This window comes from Cyanistes caeruleus, chromosome 15, assembly GCF_971803275.1.
Source record: "Cyanistes caeruleus chromosome 15, bCyaCae1.hap1.1, whole genome shotgun sequence".
NCBI classification, from domain to species: Eukaryota; Metazoa; Chordata; class Aves; order Passeriformes; family Paridae; genus Cyanistes; species Cyanistes caeruleus.
The window spans coordinates 15909235-15923519 of record NC_141715.1 but is presented as its reverse complement, the minus strand read 5'-3'; the positions used below and the strand labels follow the sequence as shown (position 1 = coordinate 15923519).

The 14285-nt window shown below is 54.4% G+C and overlaps 3 protein-coding genes across 3 annotated transcripts; all 3 read right to left on the bottom strand.

Moving 5' to 3' along the window:
• Positions 1–308: 308 nt before the first annotated feature.
• LOC111943033 (protocadherin beta-4-like) lies at positions 309–6255 on the bottom strand. The gene has a single exon (XM_023946087.2). It carries the CDS (start codon positions 2901–2903, stop codon positions 459–461), a length of 2445 nt encoding a protein of 814 aa, XP_023801855.2. The 5' UTR covers positions 2904–6255; the 3' UTR covers positions 309–458.
• On the bottom strand, positions 3777–6239 carry LOC147650413 (protocadherin beta-16-like). The gene has a single exon (XM_086852036.1). The coding sequence runs from the start codon at positions 6237–6239 to the stop codon at positions 3777–3779; it is 2463 nt and encodes an 820-aa protein (XP_086708162.1).
• An 823-nt stretch (positions 6256–7078) lies between the features above and the next one.
• Positions 7079–12717, bottom strand: LOC111945071 (protocadherin beta-15-like). The gene is made up of 2 exons (XM_023947757.2): positions 9381–12717; positions 7079–8024 (listed from the first exon to the last, which is right to left on the bottom strand). Exons 1-2 carry the CDS (start codon positions 11814–11816, stop codon positions 7905–7907), a joined length of 2556 nt encoding a protein of 851 aa, XP_023803525.2. The 5' UTR covers positions 11817–12717; the 3' UTR covers positions 7079–7904.
• Positions 12718–14285: the final 1568 nt, after the last annotated feature.

Below are 14285 nucleotides of genomic sequence, written 5' to 3'. Positions count from 1 at the left end.
CCCCACGTTAAACAGAACATTATGACAGAGTATTCAGAAGTACCTCGCTTTTCTGAGCTGGGCAAAGAGCATTGGGCTATTGCAGCAAGTGTGGGACTTGTCTACACAACTGTGCCATTCTGTTATAGCAATGAAGAAGTAAGAGTTTCATGGACTGGTCTGATAGCAAGAGATACAGGAGAATAGCTGGAGTACTAATCCCCTTCTTAAAGCCTATCAGAAATGACAATATCAGAGATGAAGCATATCACAGCCAGAGTGAGAGACCAGCTTTCTCTAATTTGCTTCTACTTTTAACTTCTGGAGAACCTGACAACTTCTATTCTGAAATAGAATATGAAGGAAATTGATTATGACATTGGAAATACAAGTTTTCTCTGGAGAAACCATTGCCACCTGCTGCTGCCTGGATCCCCATCTCCCATGGGCAGTGAAGCCTCTGGCAGTGCAGAGCCCAGCTAGTTGAAGGAAAGAGAATTGAAGTGTCCTGCAGAGAGAGTGCCAGGATTGTCTGGTGCTGTGTCCTCGGTGCTGACAGGGACACAGGGGAAATGCTGTTCATCCTCCGGGCCCTGGCCCACGGCGCAGTGCTGTGGTGGCACGCTGGGCAGGATGGGCTTGAGGAATTTGAACTCGCTGTTGCCCGAGCCCGTTGTGAGGCTGATCTCGTAGCAATAGGCGCGGGGCAGGCTCCCTGCAGCGGCCCCATCGGCCAGGCCGCTCTGCAAGTTGTCGGCACCATAAAGCACATGGCCAGCCTTCAGCTCCTTTCTCTTGCACACCTTGCGAGCCACAAAGAGTGCGGTGGAGACGAGGAAGAGCAGGGAGACACACACCAGGGCAATGATTAAATAGGTGGTGAGGGAGCCAGCCTGATCCTCTGGCGCCGGGCTGCTGTGCCCGGGGAGGCGCACGTCTGACAAGTCCTTGAGCAGGAGCGCGCTCACAGCTGCCGTGGCCGACAGGGGCGGCTTGCCGTTGTCTCTGACCAGGACAAGGAGCTTCTGCCTCACGCTGTCTCTCTCCGTCACCGGCCTCCTCAGACGCACCTCCCCGCTGTGGACACCCACCGTGAACAGCCCTGGCTCGCTGGCCCTCAGCAGGTGGTACGAGAGCCACGAGTTCTGCCCGGAGTCGGCATCCACGGCCACCACTTTGGTGATGAGGTAGCCCGCCTCGGCCGACACGGGCACCAGCTCACTGGACGCTGGGCTGCTGTCCTGGCCTGGGTACAGCACGAGCGGGGCGTTGTCGTTCTCGTCCAGCACCACGAGGCGGACGCTGACGTTGGCTCTGAGGGGAGGAGAGCCCGCGTCAGAGGCACTGACCGTCACCTCCGTCTGCCTCAAGCGCTCGTAGTCCAGGGGCCGCAGCACAAACACGTGCCCGTTCTCAGAGTTCACAGACACGCACGAGCACCAAGGCCCCTCTGCCGCCTGCACCGCTGCCAGCGAATAGCTCACCTTGCCATTGAGCCCCACGTCAGCGTCGGCAGCGCTGACGGCTCCAACAAACACCGTGGGCACATTGTTCTCACGCACGTACATGGTGTACGACGTCTGGTTGAAGACGGGGGCGTTGTCATTGACATCCGAGATGTCCACGGTGAAGGTCTGCGTGCTCGTCAGAGGAGGCGACCCCGCGTCTGCCGCCGTCACCCTGAGGATGTAGCGAGCCGTCTCCTCGCGGTCCAGCGCGCTCACTGTCACCAGCTCATAGTAATTCTTATAGGCTGGCCGCAGCGAGAAGAAGAGCTGATCCTCGAGGCCACACGAGATCTTCCCGTTGGCCCCAGAATCCCGGTCCCTGACCGTAAACAGGGCAACCACCGTGCCGGGGGCTGTGTCCTCGGGGAGGGGACTGCTGAAGGAGCTGACCACCACCTCTGGGGCATTGTCATTCACATCCACCACCTCCACCAGCACTTTGCAGATGGCTGAGAGTCCTCCACCATCTGTGGCTGTCACACGGAGCTCATGTGATTCTGCTGCCTCATAGTCTAGAGGTTTTGCTATTTTAATTTCACCAGTTATGGGATCAATGGCAAATGTAGAGTGACTGTGTCCCACTGCTTCACTAAGTTTATAGGAGATATCTCCATTAACTCCTGCATCCTGATCCGTTGCCAGCACAGTTAAAACTACTGAATTTTTTGGCATGTTTTCAAAAACTTTCCCTATATACTCCTCCCTTGTGAAGATGGGAGCATTGTCGTTTACATCTAGTATGGCAATTTTCACTTCGGTTGTCCCAGTCCTGGGAGGAGAGCCACCATCCACAGCAATGACACTGAAACTCATCTCTGCATGCTCCTCTCTGTCTAGTGGCTTTTCCAAAACAAGTTCAAGATACTTCTTGTCTTTAATCCGAGTCCCATAGTAAACACTAAAGTACTCGTTCACGGGAGAAATGCTATATGCCTGGACTGTGTTGCTGCCAATATCGAGGTCCTGAGCACCCTCTAGGGGGAAACGTGAACCCGAGTCGCTCGTCTCCAGAATCTTAAATGTGACTTTTTTCTCAGGAAAGAAAGGTGAATGGTCATTGATATCCTCCAGAGCCACCTCGATCCGAAAGAACTGCAGGGGGTTGGAGAGCAGCAGCTCGAAGGGGAGCATGCAGGTGGCGGACTGGCCGCACAGCTCCTCCCGGTCCAGCCTCCCCGCCACGAGCAGGCGGCCGGAGCCGCGCTCTAAGGCAAAATGCTGCCGGCCGTCCTCCGACACCAGGCGGGCGCGGCGAGCCGAGAGCTGCGCCGGCGTCAGCCCCGCGTCCTCCGCCAGCTCGCCCACCAGGGAGCCGCTTTCCGCCTCCTCGGCTACGGAGTAGCGGATGGGCTCGGCGCGAGCGGGCGGCAGCCACAGGAAAGCAGACAGACAAAGCACTTGCCTTGCGATCGCCATGGCGCGGCGGCGGCGGCGGCGGCGGCCGGGGTCGGTGTGGCGGCTGTCGCCGGTGATTCCCCGCCGAGAGCGGCCAAGCGCGGGCCGGGCGCCTTCTCTCGCTGCCTCCGCTTCCGCCGAAAGCGGCGCCTGACACAGCCGGGGGGGGCCGGCAGCGGCTGACACGGGGCAGCGCTCGCCAACGCAGCCGCTGCCACCTCCGGCCGGCTGCGCTGCGCTGATCTCAGCTCGCTCGGGCTCAGCTGCGCTGCGCTGAGCCGAGCTGCGCTGGGCTGGGCCGGGCCGGGCTCGGCCGCCTCCGCTGCCGCAGCCGCTCGGCGCCGCCTTGGCCGAGGGCACCACCCAGCGGTGCGCGCTGCAACTGCGCCCGCCGCCGCCCGCAGCCCGCGCTGCCGCTCGCCCCGGACCCCGGACCGGAGCTCACAGGCGTGGGGTTCCTCTGGCGGGACGCGCTCACATCCTCTAGGGAGAAAAGTGATAAGGATTTAGGCGTTAGTCTTGGCGGAGTCCTGGCGCAGGAGCATCCCCGGCAGCTTCTCCGTGTCCGTCCTCACCTATCGCTGTCCTGAAACTCGTGGTCTGGTGCGCTCTCTTTTAGTTACAGGCGAGTTCAGCGCCCTTCAAGGAAAGCGGAAGCGAGAGCGGCAGAACACATTTTGTAGGGCAGCGTGAGGCAGAGGCTGAAGTTAGAGGGACTGCGGCGCCTTCTCTAGCAGTAGAAACCGGCCTGGAGCCTACACAGGGAGAGTACACCTATAACAGAAGGAACGGCTCTACAATTTACTGGGGAATCTCAGGCTGGGGACGGATAAGGGAGGTGCATCCCAGCACGGATCAGGCATGGACATGCACACTTACTTTCCAGTCCTGCGGCTAATAGGGAGGAGCGGCTGTGCCCCTCGCATGGGCTTCCCTGTCACAGGCAGGCTGCAAGTGTTGTAGCGGCTCCTTGTCCTTGTCCTTGTCCAGCCCAGACTCAGCATTGATAGGAGGGCTGGGCAGGATGGGCCTCAGGAACTGGAATTCGCTCCTCCCCGAGCCGCTGGTCAGACACATTTCGTAGCGGTAAGGCAGTGACAGAGTTCCCGTGCTGCCCACGGCCGCGCCATCGCTGGCAAAGTCTCCGTCCACATAGCAGCTGGGAGAAGGAGGAGGAAGTTCTCCGCGGACGCGAGCTTTGCAGAGCGTATTCGCTGTCAAGACGAGGACAGACAAGAGGAAAAGGGAAGAGACGCAGCACAGGGAGGCGATGAGGTAAGTGGTGAGCATTTCCTCCTCTGCCTTCTGCGGCTGCTGTCCGCTGGCAGGATCATGGCCAAGCTGGTGAAAGGCATCAGAGAGATTGTCCACCAGTGCCACGGCGAGGGTGGCGGTGGCGGAGCGCGCCGGCTGCCCGCGGTCCCGCACCAGCACGATCAGCCTCTGCCGGGCCGCGTCCCGCTCGGACACGGCGCGCGCCGTGCGCACCTCGCCGCTGTGCAGCCCCACGCGGAACAGCGCCGGCTCCGTCGCCTTGGCCAGCTCGTACGACAGCCACGCGTTCTGCCCCGCGTCCGCGTCCACCGCCACCACCTTGGCCACCAGGTAGCCGGAGGGTGCCCAGCGCGGCACCAGCTCTCCGGCCGCGCTGCTGTCGGGGGCCGGGTGCAGCAGCACGGGCGCGTTGTCGTTCTCGTCCCGCACGACCACGCGAAGCACGGCCTGGGCGCTGAGCGGCGGGGAGCCACCATCGGCTGCGCTCACTGTCACCTCGAAGGAGGGGACCTTCTCATAGTCCAGCGGGCGCAAACTCCGGACGGTTCCACTCTCCGCGTCCACTGACACGAATGATGCTGCGGCGAGGGCGCCTGTCAGTGGCCTCACTAGCGCGTATCTCACGCGGGAGTTTTCTCCCGCATCAGGGTCCGTGGCACTGAGGCGGCCCAGGCTCCTCCCCGCGGGCTCATTTTCGCTGATCACCATGGTGTAAATAGCCTGGGTGAAGGTGGGCGCATTGTCGTTCACATCCAGGAGCCGTACGAGCAGGGTCTTGGATGCTGAGAGGGCGGGGGAGCCCTCATCTCGAGCTCGCACCGTCACGTTGTATTCCTCCACTTGCTCCCGGTCCAGTGTCTCTGATGTCACCAGCGCGTACGCGTCAGCTGCCAGCAGCGTGATCCTGAAGGGTTGCTCTCCTGTCAGCTCGCAGGCTGTCCTGCCATTGTCCCCCGAGTCCCGGTCCCGCACGTTGAAGAGGGCGACCACGGTGTTCGGCGGAGCGGCTTCAGAGAGGGTGCTGGTGAGCGAGGTGATGATCACCTCGGGGGCATTATCGTTCACGTCCTTCACCTGCACCTCCACCTTGCAATGTGTGGACAGGCCCCCTCCATCTAAGGCCTGAACATCTATCTCATAGGTCTTTTTTTCTTCATAATCCAAAGGCTTTTTGAGTCGAATCTGGCCTGTCTCTGGGTTTATTTTTAATGTCTCTAAATTTTCCTCTGAATTTTGAACTATGGAATAGACGATCTCTCCATTTGTGCCTGAGTCCAAATCGCTAGCAGACACTACCACCACGATGGTATCCTGTGAGCTATTTTCCATTACAGAGACTTTATACAGAGTCTGGGAAAATACCGGGATGTTATCATTTATATCCAGGACTATAACGCGGATTAAGGCTGTGCCAGACCGGGGTGGAGTCCCACCATCCACAGCCGTGATGCTGAAAGCAACTTTTGCCTGCTGCTCCCGATCCAGGGCTCGATCCAACACCAGCTCGGCGTACCTCCCGCCGTCACTCCGCCGCCGGGTGTACACAAGGAAATATTCGTTCGAGCTGATACTATAATGCTGAAGACTGTTGTTCCCCACGTCAGGATCGTGAGCGCTTTCCAGCAAAAAACGAGTCCCCGGCAGTGCAGATTCCGGGATCTTTAAAACAATCTCTTTATTTAAGAACACAGGAGAATTATCATTTATGTCGGTGAGTCTTACCTCAGCTCGGAAGGACTGCAGCGGGTTCTCCAGCAGCACCTCAAAACGCACCAAGCAGGGCTCGCTCTGTCCACACAGCTCTTCCCGGTCCATCTGCTCTCTCACCACCAAATCCCCGGTGTGCTGGTTCAGCTGTAAATACTGCTTTTCTCCTTCAGGAACGAGTCGAGCCTGACGAGCCAATAATTCCTCACCGGTTAGTCCCAGATCCTTAGCGATATTCGCCACGAAAGAGCCTCTCTCCGCCTCTTCAGGGACAGAGTACCGAGCGCTTTCTGCTCTCATCCCCGAGACGCAGAGGACAAGGATCAGAGCCACCACCCTCCCCGGGAGCGGTTCCTCGCTCTTCCTCAGCTTCATTCCCTTCCAGCGACCCGAACTCCTCTCCTGTGAGCCGGACGGAGCTGCCGATACAGCTGCCGACCCCCGAACGGAGCAGCCCGAGATGGTGCAGCCCCGCCCGCCCGAATCGCAGGCGAGGCGGAATGGGAGCTGCGCGGAGCTTCCGCGGTCACCAGCGGCGCCAGGCGGCCGATCTGGAGAAGGATTCTAAGATTTCCCAGCGCAAAGCCTGCAAAGCAGAGATTAACGGCTCGATTTCTCTCTTCCGAGGTCAAAGCATGGAAATTCAGCAGTCCATACAACCGTATTCAAAGTATTGCCACTGGCTGAAAGAGCAATGCCTCTGTTTGCCTTCTAATTCAAAATGGTATTTATTTAAAGCTGTGTTGCTCCTTTTGTTTTGGTTCCCCCTCCCTTCCTCCACTGTGAACGCTTTGAATAAATTACTTATTGTTCAGCTAAAACAGTTATTTTTAAAAATACTTAATACTTAAAACAGTATAACAGTGTATTGCTACAGGGATCCGGCCATCAGGTGAGGTGGTCTTTTAACCACAGCAGCTATTGCCAGAGTCATCCTCGGAGTGGAACGGGATTGTTCCCGCTGTTCAGGACCTCTCCTGCTGGGTGCCTATGGGAATGGGCTGCAGACAGCATCTCAGACCTCAGCATCACACTGACAAAAATCACTCTGCCTTGCTCCGACTTCTGAGACCCTCCTATTTCCCAGGCCGTTCTGATTTGCCCTTGCATAAATTCCACTCCAGGTGCCCGGATTTACTCCCGAAATCCTGCTCTTGGCTATTTCCTCAGCGATGTCTGTGGCAAGTGATCTCGAGACAGCACACTCACCCGAGGGAGTTCCAAGTAGATTTTATTGTTTTCTCTCATCACTCATTTGAAACTCTTTAAAATGGTTCAGCAACAGGAATTCTCACATTACTTTATAGATTAACACCGACTGACGAAACAAAACCTGAAAGCTTCTTGACACCCTAGATTCTACAGTGCCCTAAGTTAATTGTAATAGTCTTCGTCTATTTTACTGAAAAAACACAAACAATGCTTTTAATTATATTGGATTTTAAAAATAGCAAAATGGTAATTTCAACTTTATGAAAAAAAAAGAAAGAAAGGAAGGAAGAATACATTGTTCAAAGCCTACTCTCTACAATTAGGAGAACCTCTAAACTGGTCAAATATGCCAAGTGTGCCAGTGCCAGCAGCTCAAAATGTGAACAGCTTCTACTTATTTAGTATGAAATTCTTTTGCAAGCACCACTTAATTCTGCATAATACCTGTTTCGCCTGCTGCTGAATACACAGCACAAAATTAAGATATTATTACAAAGCTCTCTCCATAAAAAGAAACAAAGCACAAATGGAAATCCCCCAGAAAAGATGGTGTAACAAGAAGTTAAAGATCTGCTGCCAGTTTTCAGTATTTCTCGAAGTACGTAGAAGCAGTAGCACTCTCACAATCATACATAATTATGTAATCAACATGCAGGACGGTTCCTCCTCCATCGATATCACAATTACAAAATACCTACATGAATAAAGTACTGCCCAAGGGGAAAGTACTCTCACAGAGAAGCCTCCATCTCTGTGGTACCTTTTAGGTAGGTGTTTGGTCTGTTCCCTTTTCCCTTTGAGGACAGACAAACTTGTCCTTCTCTTCACTTATTGATGGGCAATCCAAGGGTTTTGCTCAGAGCTGACATTTAGCTCCAGCTCCCTGTTTGCAGAGCAAACTGCATCTGCAGCTCTGGGCCCCGTATCTTCAGAGAGGGGAGCACTGCCCTGCAAAGAACAGAGAGAGCAGTTGTCATTTGGTGCTGAAGAGAAAGAGGCGTCGCCGAGAAGCTTGGAGGATGTGCCTTACACCCCTGCCTGCATCACACCACTCCTCTCTACTGAGAGTCAAAGAGAACACAAGACTTGGTGGGTCTCTAATCTGAATGATGAACGCCTGAAGTCAGAAACCATCCTCCAAAAGGGTGTTATTGTAAAATTTTTATGAGTCTGATTAAAACTTTCATGAATTTTGAGTAATTCAAAACGGTAAGAGCCCCAAACAGAAACCACTTTCTCACAAATAATAAAATGTGTTTTAATGTTGATATATCAAGAAGGGTCCTTGCCTTCCCTGAGGCTGCTGTGATTTTGACAACCCGCAGTAAATTGAGTCCAAGTCATCAGTGTTTATGAAATACAAAAATATTAATTGACCCTGATGGTGTCTGTGTTTCTAGAACCTCGTATATGTTCATCATCCAATCTACTGTGAAGTGCTAGATGGATCCTTGGAAACTCCATGGAGTCCCCACAGAATCCCATATTAAGAGGTGACTGACTTCGATAACCACTCTTTTCTGGCCAACACTATCCATTTGCAAGTCAGAAAATTCTGAGGGAATTTAAAGCCAGAGGTTCCCACCTCTGTGGCCTCCTGCACTTTGTAAGGCAGCTTGAGTTCAGCACTGCCACCACCCTGGTGAATGGCACGTGTCAGCTCCCAACAGCAGTGCAGGGGACATCCTTGGTGACACCCCTTTGCACAGTTGTCCCCGCAGTCCTATCTGATGCTGCATTCCCATACTGCCACGTCCAGTAAGATGTATCCCTAGGAATGTTGTCATTCCTGCTCCAGGTCCCTACGAGCTCCACACAGGCAGGACCCACTATGGGGACACATCTCTACCTGTACTTTTCACCTTCTCATGGCCAAACTCCTCCCCTTTGAAATGACTCCAAAGTCTTGATCTAACACGAATACTCAGCCTAGATACGGGTGCAAGCCCAGAGTGGTGGTGGGTGCCCCTTGGAAATATCCAAGGTCTGAGCAACCTGATCTAGTTGAAGGTATCCGTGCTCATTGCATGAGGGTCTGTATTTAAAGGCTTTTAAAGGTACATTCCAACCCAAAATGTTCTTTCCTTCTGTGATGCAGAGAGGCGTGGTTAGTCAGCATTTGGGGAGCAGCTGAGCCCTGCTGGATCCTCCTGGGAGGCCTCTCCAGCGGCTCTGAGACCGCCTCTATCTCCTCCCACCCCAGGGACCCCTCCACTCCTCTGTATCTTCAACAATCCTTGCTGCCAGGGCGCGACACACCTCCCCCCTGCCTGCACGATCACCTCATCCCTGACAGTCCCTCACCTGTGCAATCCAGTCGCTTTCGCCCCCGAGGTTGGCCGCATCCTGCGAGCACACCGAGCTCCGCTGTTGGCCCGGGCCGGGGGGCAGCCCGGCGGGGAAGCAGGGGAAGAGGGGTCTGAGGAAGCGGAACTCGCTGTTGACGGTCCCGGCGGCGAAGCAGACATCGTACACGTAGCTGCGGGGCAGGGAGCCCGCGGTGCTCTCCGTGGCAGTCGTCGGGAACGTGGGCAAAGTGTCCGTCTCGCTCCGCCAGGCTCGCCGCACCTTCACGACCAGGGCGGCCACCGCGGTGGCGAGGAACAGCGCCGACACGCAGACCAGGGAGGCGATGAGGTAAAGGGTAAGCGGCCCGTCGGGCTCGGCGGCCGGTGCCTCCTGGCTCACCTGTAAATGAGCTTCGGAGAAGCCGTCCACCAGTGCCACGGCGAGGGTGGCGGTGGCGGAGCGCGCCGGCTGCCCGCGGTCCCGCACCAGCACGATCAGCCTCTGCCGGGCCGCGTCCCGCTCGGACACGGCGCGCGCCGTGCGCACCTCGCCGCTGTGCAGCCCCACGCGGAACAGCGCCGGCTCCGTCGCCTTGGCCAGCTCGTACGACAGCCACGCGTTGCGCCCCGCGTCCGCGTCCACCGCCACCACCTTGGCCACCAGGTAGCCGGAGGGTGCCCAGCGCGGCACCAGCTCTCCGGCCGCGCTGCTGTCGGGGGCCGGGTGCAGCAGCACGGGCGCGTTGTCGTTCTCGTCCCGCACAACCACGCGAAGCACGGCCTGGGCGCTGAGTGGCGGGGAGCCACCATCGGCTGCGCTCACTGTCACCTCGAAGGAGGGGACCTTCTCGTAGTCCAGCGGGCGGAGGATATAAACATCCCCGGTTTCAGTGTTGACGGACACTTCGGGCTGCTCTTTGCCCTCCTGCCGCACCAGTGCGTAGTTCACACGGGCGTTTTTTCCTGCATCGGCGTCCGTGGCCTTCACGCTGCCGATCCGGAGCATGGGGCTGTTGTTCTCCGTGACAGACATGGTGTAAACCTCCTGGGTAAACTCTGGGGGGTTGTCGTTCACATCCGATATCTGCACGAAGATGCTTTCCTGAGAGCTCAGCCTCTTTCTGCCCCAGTCCGTGGCTGTGATGGTGATGTTATATTCCGCCGTCCTCTCCCTGTCCAGAGCCGCGTTTGTTCTCAGTTCGTAGTAATTATCAAAAGTGGGGGTGAGACTGAACGGCAAGTCCCCGTCGATGGAACACTCCGTCCTGCCGTTGTCGCCGGAGTCCCGGTCCCGCACGCTGAACAGAGCCACCACGGTGCGTGGCGGGGCGTCCTCGGGAATGGAGGCGGTGAGGGAGGTGAGCGCTATCTCCGGAGCGTTGTCATTCACGTCCAGGACCTCCACCTGCACTTTGCAATGCGCAGATAACCCCGCGCCGTCCGTGGCTTTCACCACCATCTTGTGGGATTTTGCTTCTTCAAAATCCAGCTTTCCCGCGACTCGTATTTCACCGGTGCTCGGGTTCAGCTGGAAGAGCTGCCGGGCTCGCTCCGATGTCTGGGTGAAGGCATAGCGCACTTTCCCGTTGGACCCTTCATCGGGATCCGTGGCGGCGACTCTGACCACCAGCTGCTCCACGGGGCTGTTCTCAACCAGCCGCACCTCGTAGGTCTCCCTTTCGAAGACCGGGATGTTGTCATTGGCATCCAGCACTACGATCCGGATCTGAGCCGTGCCCGACCTGGGTGGTGATCCCCCGTCGGTGGCGGTGAGAAGTAAATTCAGCTCTCCCTGCTCTTCACGATCGAGCTGGCGCTGTAGGACAAGTTCCAGGTATTTTACTCCATCTTTCGCTGTTCCAGTAACGAGGGAGAAATGAGGATTGGGCCCGAGGCTGTAGTTTTGCAAACCATTAATGCCCACGTCCTTGTCCTGGGCGCTTTCCAGGGGGAAACGGGACCCAGGAGATGCTGTTTCTAGAATCTCTAAAACCATCTCCTTCTCCGGGAACACGGGAGAGTTGTCATTTACGTCACGAATTTCCACCTCCCCTCGGATAAGCTGCAATGGATTTTCAAAGAATATCTTAAAGACGAGCGTGCAGGTATCGCTCTGCGGACAGATCTCCTCTCGGTCCAGCGATTCCTTTGCCGTCAAGACTCCGGTGTTTTGATTGAGTCGGAAAAGCTGCTCGTTCCCCTCGGACACAACGCGGGCCTTGCGAGCAGCAAGCTGGCTCAGAGGAACCCCCAGGTCCTTTGCAATATTGGCGACAAAGGAGTCCCTCTCCATTTCCTCCGGCAGGGAGTAGCGGAGGGTTTCAGCCCCGCTCTGACACACGCAAACACACAGAATAAACAAGATCACTTGCCTCTTTCTGTCTCCGCTCCGGCTCCCACACGCCATCTCTCTCCAAAAAATCCATCCACCGTCCTCGGCGGCTCCCAGCATTTTTTAGTAGCGTCCGAAGAAGAGCGGTGTGGGCCAGCAAGCCGCGGGTGAAGGAATCTGGAAGCCCCCGAGAGCACCGACTCCTTTGCGTGCAGCTCAGCTCACACGGTTTTTTGTCTCCCTGAGTCTGCAAACCCGGGCGGACCGAGGAACGCCGGTCCGCGGCCAACATCCCCACCCAGCGTCGGAAGGGGGAATATTTCCTCTCAGCCGGGACAGCGCTGCTGGTTTGGGGTTTGCTGCTTGAATCCGCGCTCTTTGTGCCAAAGCGAAATAAAAATGTGAGCTGTAAATGCTCTCCTCTCTCGGAAGCGGGATCCCCGCTGCTCCGCGTATCACATCCCAACTCTTCAGACACAGCTTTTGGGTTGCGTTGTGTAGGCACGGCAAGTTCCACTGCCACAGAAGAGATTTTTCCTTCTCTCCTCCACTTTTTAATCATCACAGCAATTAGCAAGCGTGGCGAGTCAGAGAAGCTATTGGTGATGAGAACTGGTGCCAGAGAGCTGACAAGGAATTGTCCCTAAGTAATTGTTTCACCATAGCTCGCCATCACAGCAGGATGAGGATGCTGTTCTAGGGCACATCACCTTAATGATGTTTTTTTCCTAGCGGGTGTCACACCTCGCCCTATTTATGCAGTTTTCTGTGTGAAAAAGTTATTAAACTTGAAGTCCTGTATCTACCTAAGGGTGTATGGCCAACAGCCTGTTAATACAAAAGGCAAAAAAAACAAACAGGGAGCTCCTAAGTTAAAGTCCTCGATTCAGAAACGCTAACGAGGAGATAACAATAGCAAAGATAAGGCTCTCATCACACTAATTGATGGGCCATTAAAAGAAGAATTGAAACGTAGACTCCAGAGGTTCAACAAGAAACTCTGTAAAGGATAAAGGAAAAGAAAAAAGTTCTAAAGATTCTCACGGATTATCAGGAAAAGCGTCATGGAAGAGAACAAAGTGTTGACGAGGTGTTTGAGGAATTTGCAATGCTTACTATGAGATGATTAGAGGCTGAATCAAACTCGTTAAGAGAGAGATGTCTACAACAGACCTGTTAGGAACAGCCTGGGGAAAACGGAGGTGGAAGGGGATACCGAGGGGTTCTGAGCACGGTCGGGTACCGTGAGGCCGGATTCATGCCGGGAACGGGATAAAAACCTCAGGATCAGGCAGGCATGGCTGGCCCCAAAGACAGATTTAAACCTCGACTGCGCTGAGGATGAGCACAGCTGCCTGGGAGCCCAGCCCAACCTTTCTCTTAGAGAATTAAAAAATGAAGGAGAAAAAAAAATAGTGCTTGCATGATTTACCTGTGGTTCGAGCATTTTTAGTTCAGGTTTTACTATAAAATAAACTACTCTTTTAAAAATTATTATTATGAAGTATCATAACCTTCTTGGTTTTGGTACATTTTCTTTAATTTCCTCGATGTTTTCCTTTTATTTTTGTTTGCTAAAAGGAGTGACGCTGTCGAACAATAGTCAAGAGGTCAAGTCCTGGAAATTCTCTGATGTTTTCATTTGTTTTAAAATTAAAACCTCGTGACTGGATCAGAAGAAAAAAGTAACAACTAGGGTTGACTTTAGGATTCCCGGAAACTTTAGCTATTAAAAGATTTTGCACGAAAGAAGTAATTCTCGGCGACTTCCTCTTATCTCCCCTTGACTTGGAAGCGTGATAAGATCTAAACCATTAACATTCATCGAAGGACACGTTCTTCTTGCTTCCAGGGCCGCGTTCAGGAGCTGCGATCATGATCACCAGCAGAGAAGACAAACCATAGGCCAAGCACAGCAGCAGATGCGATGGGAAAGTGGCTTCTCTCTCTTTTTGCCACCCAAAAATAACAGTGACGTCTGTAATCCACTTGCTTTGTGCCCACTTTTTCAGTTCTCGTCACCTCCGAGGGGGAAATTAGTATTTCCGTCTACTTATCCTAATATTTGGTATCATTGCGGCAGGGGAATAGACACAGGCCGAGAAGAACTTCCACAGACCCCACCCTGAGTGCAGGAGCTCAGTTATTGTTGCTCCCGTCATTTCAGAAAGGAAATGGTGTCCTTCAGCTTCGGGTCTAGAAGGGTGTAAGAAGAACAGTGATCCTTAACGAAGCTCTTGGCTGTAACAATATCATTGCTCATCAGAAGATGCTGCTCTCCGACCGACGTTTATATTTTTTCAGATTTTAGAGAAATGATAAAGAGGGTCACTTACCGTGCAGCACTAAAGAGTTAATGCTGGTGTTTTCCTTTGTGTCACAACAGTGAAACTGATGAGTATTAATTTTTAAAAAAGAAAGAAGTTTGAATACAGCCAGATGGAGGCACACAGTATTTTAGGACAAATGAAGGAACTATACTCGTAATAAGAAAGATTTCCATCCATGTGTCAGAGAATTATCTTATCTCCTTGGTCATACAGTGATATCGCAGGCTTTCTCATCTCTTATTGATGACATCTTTATCCC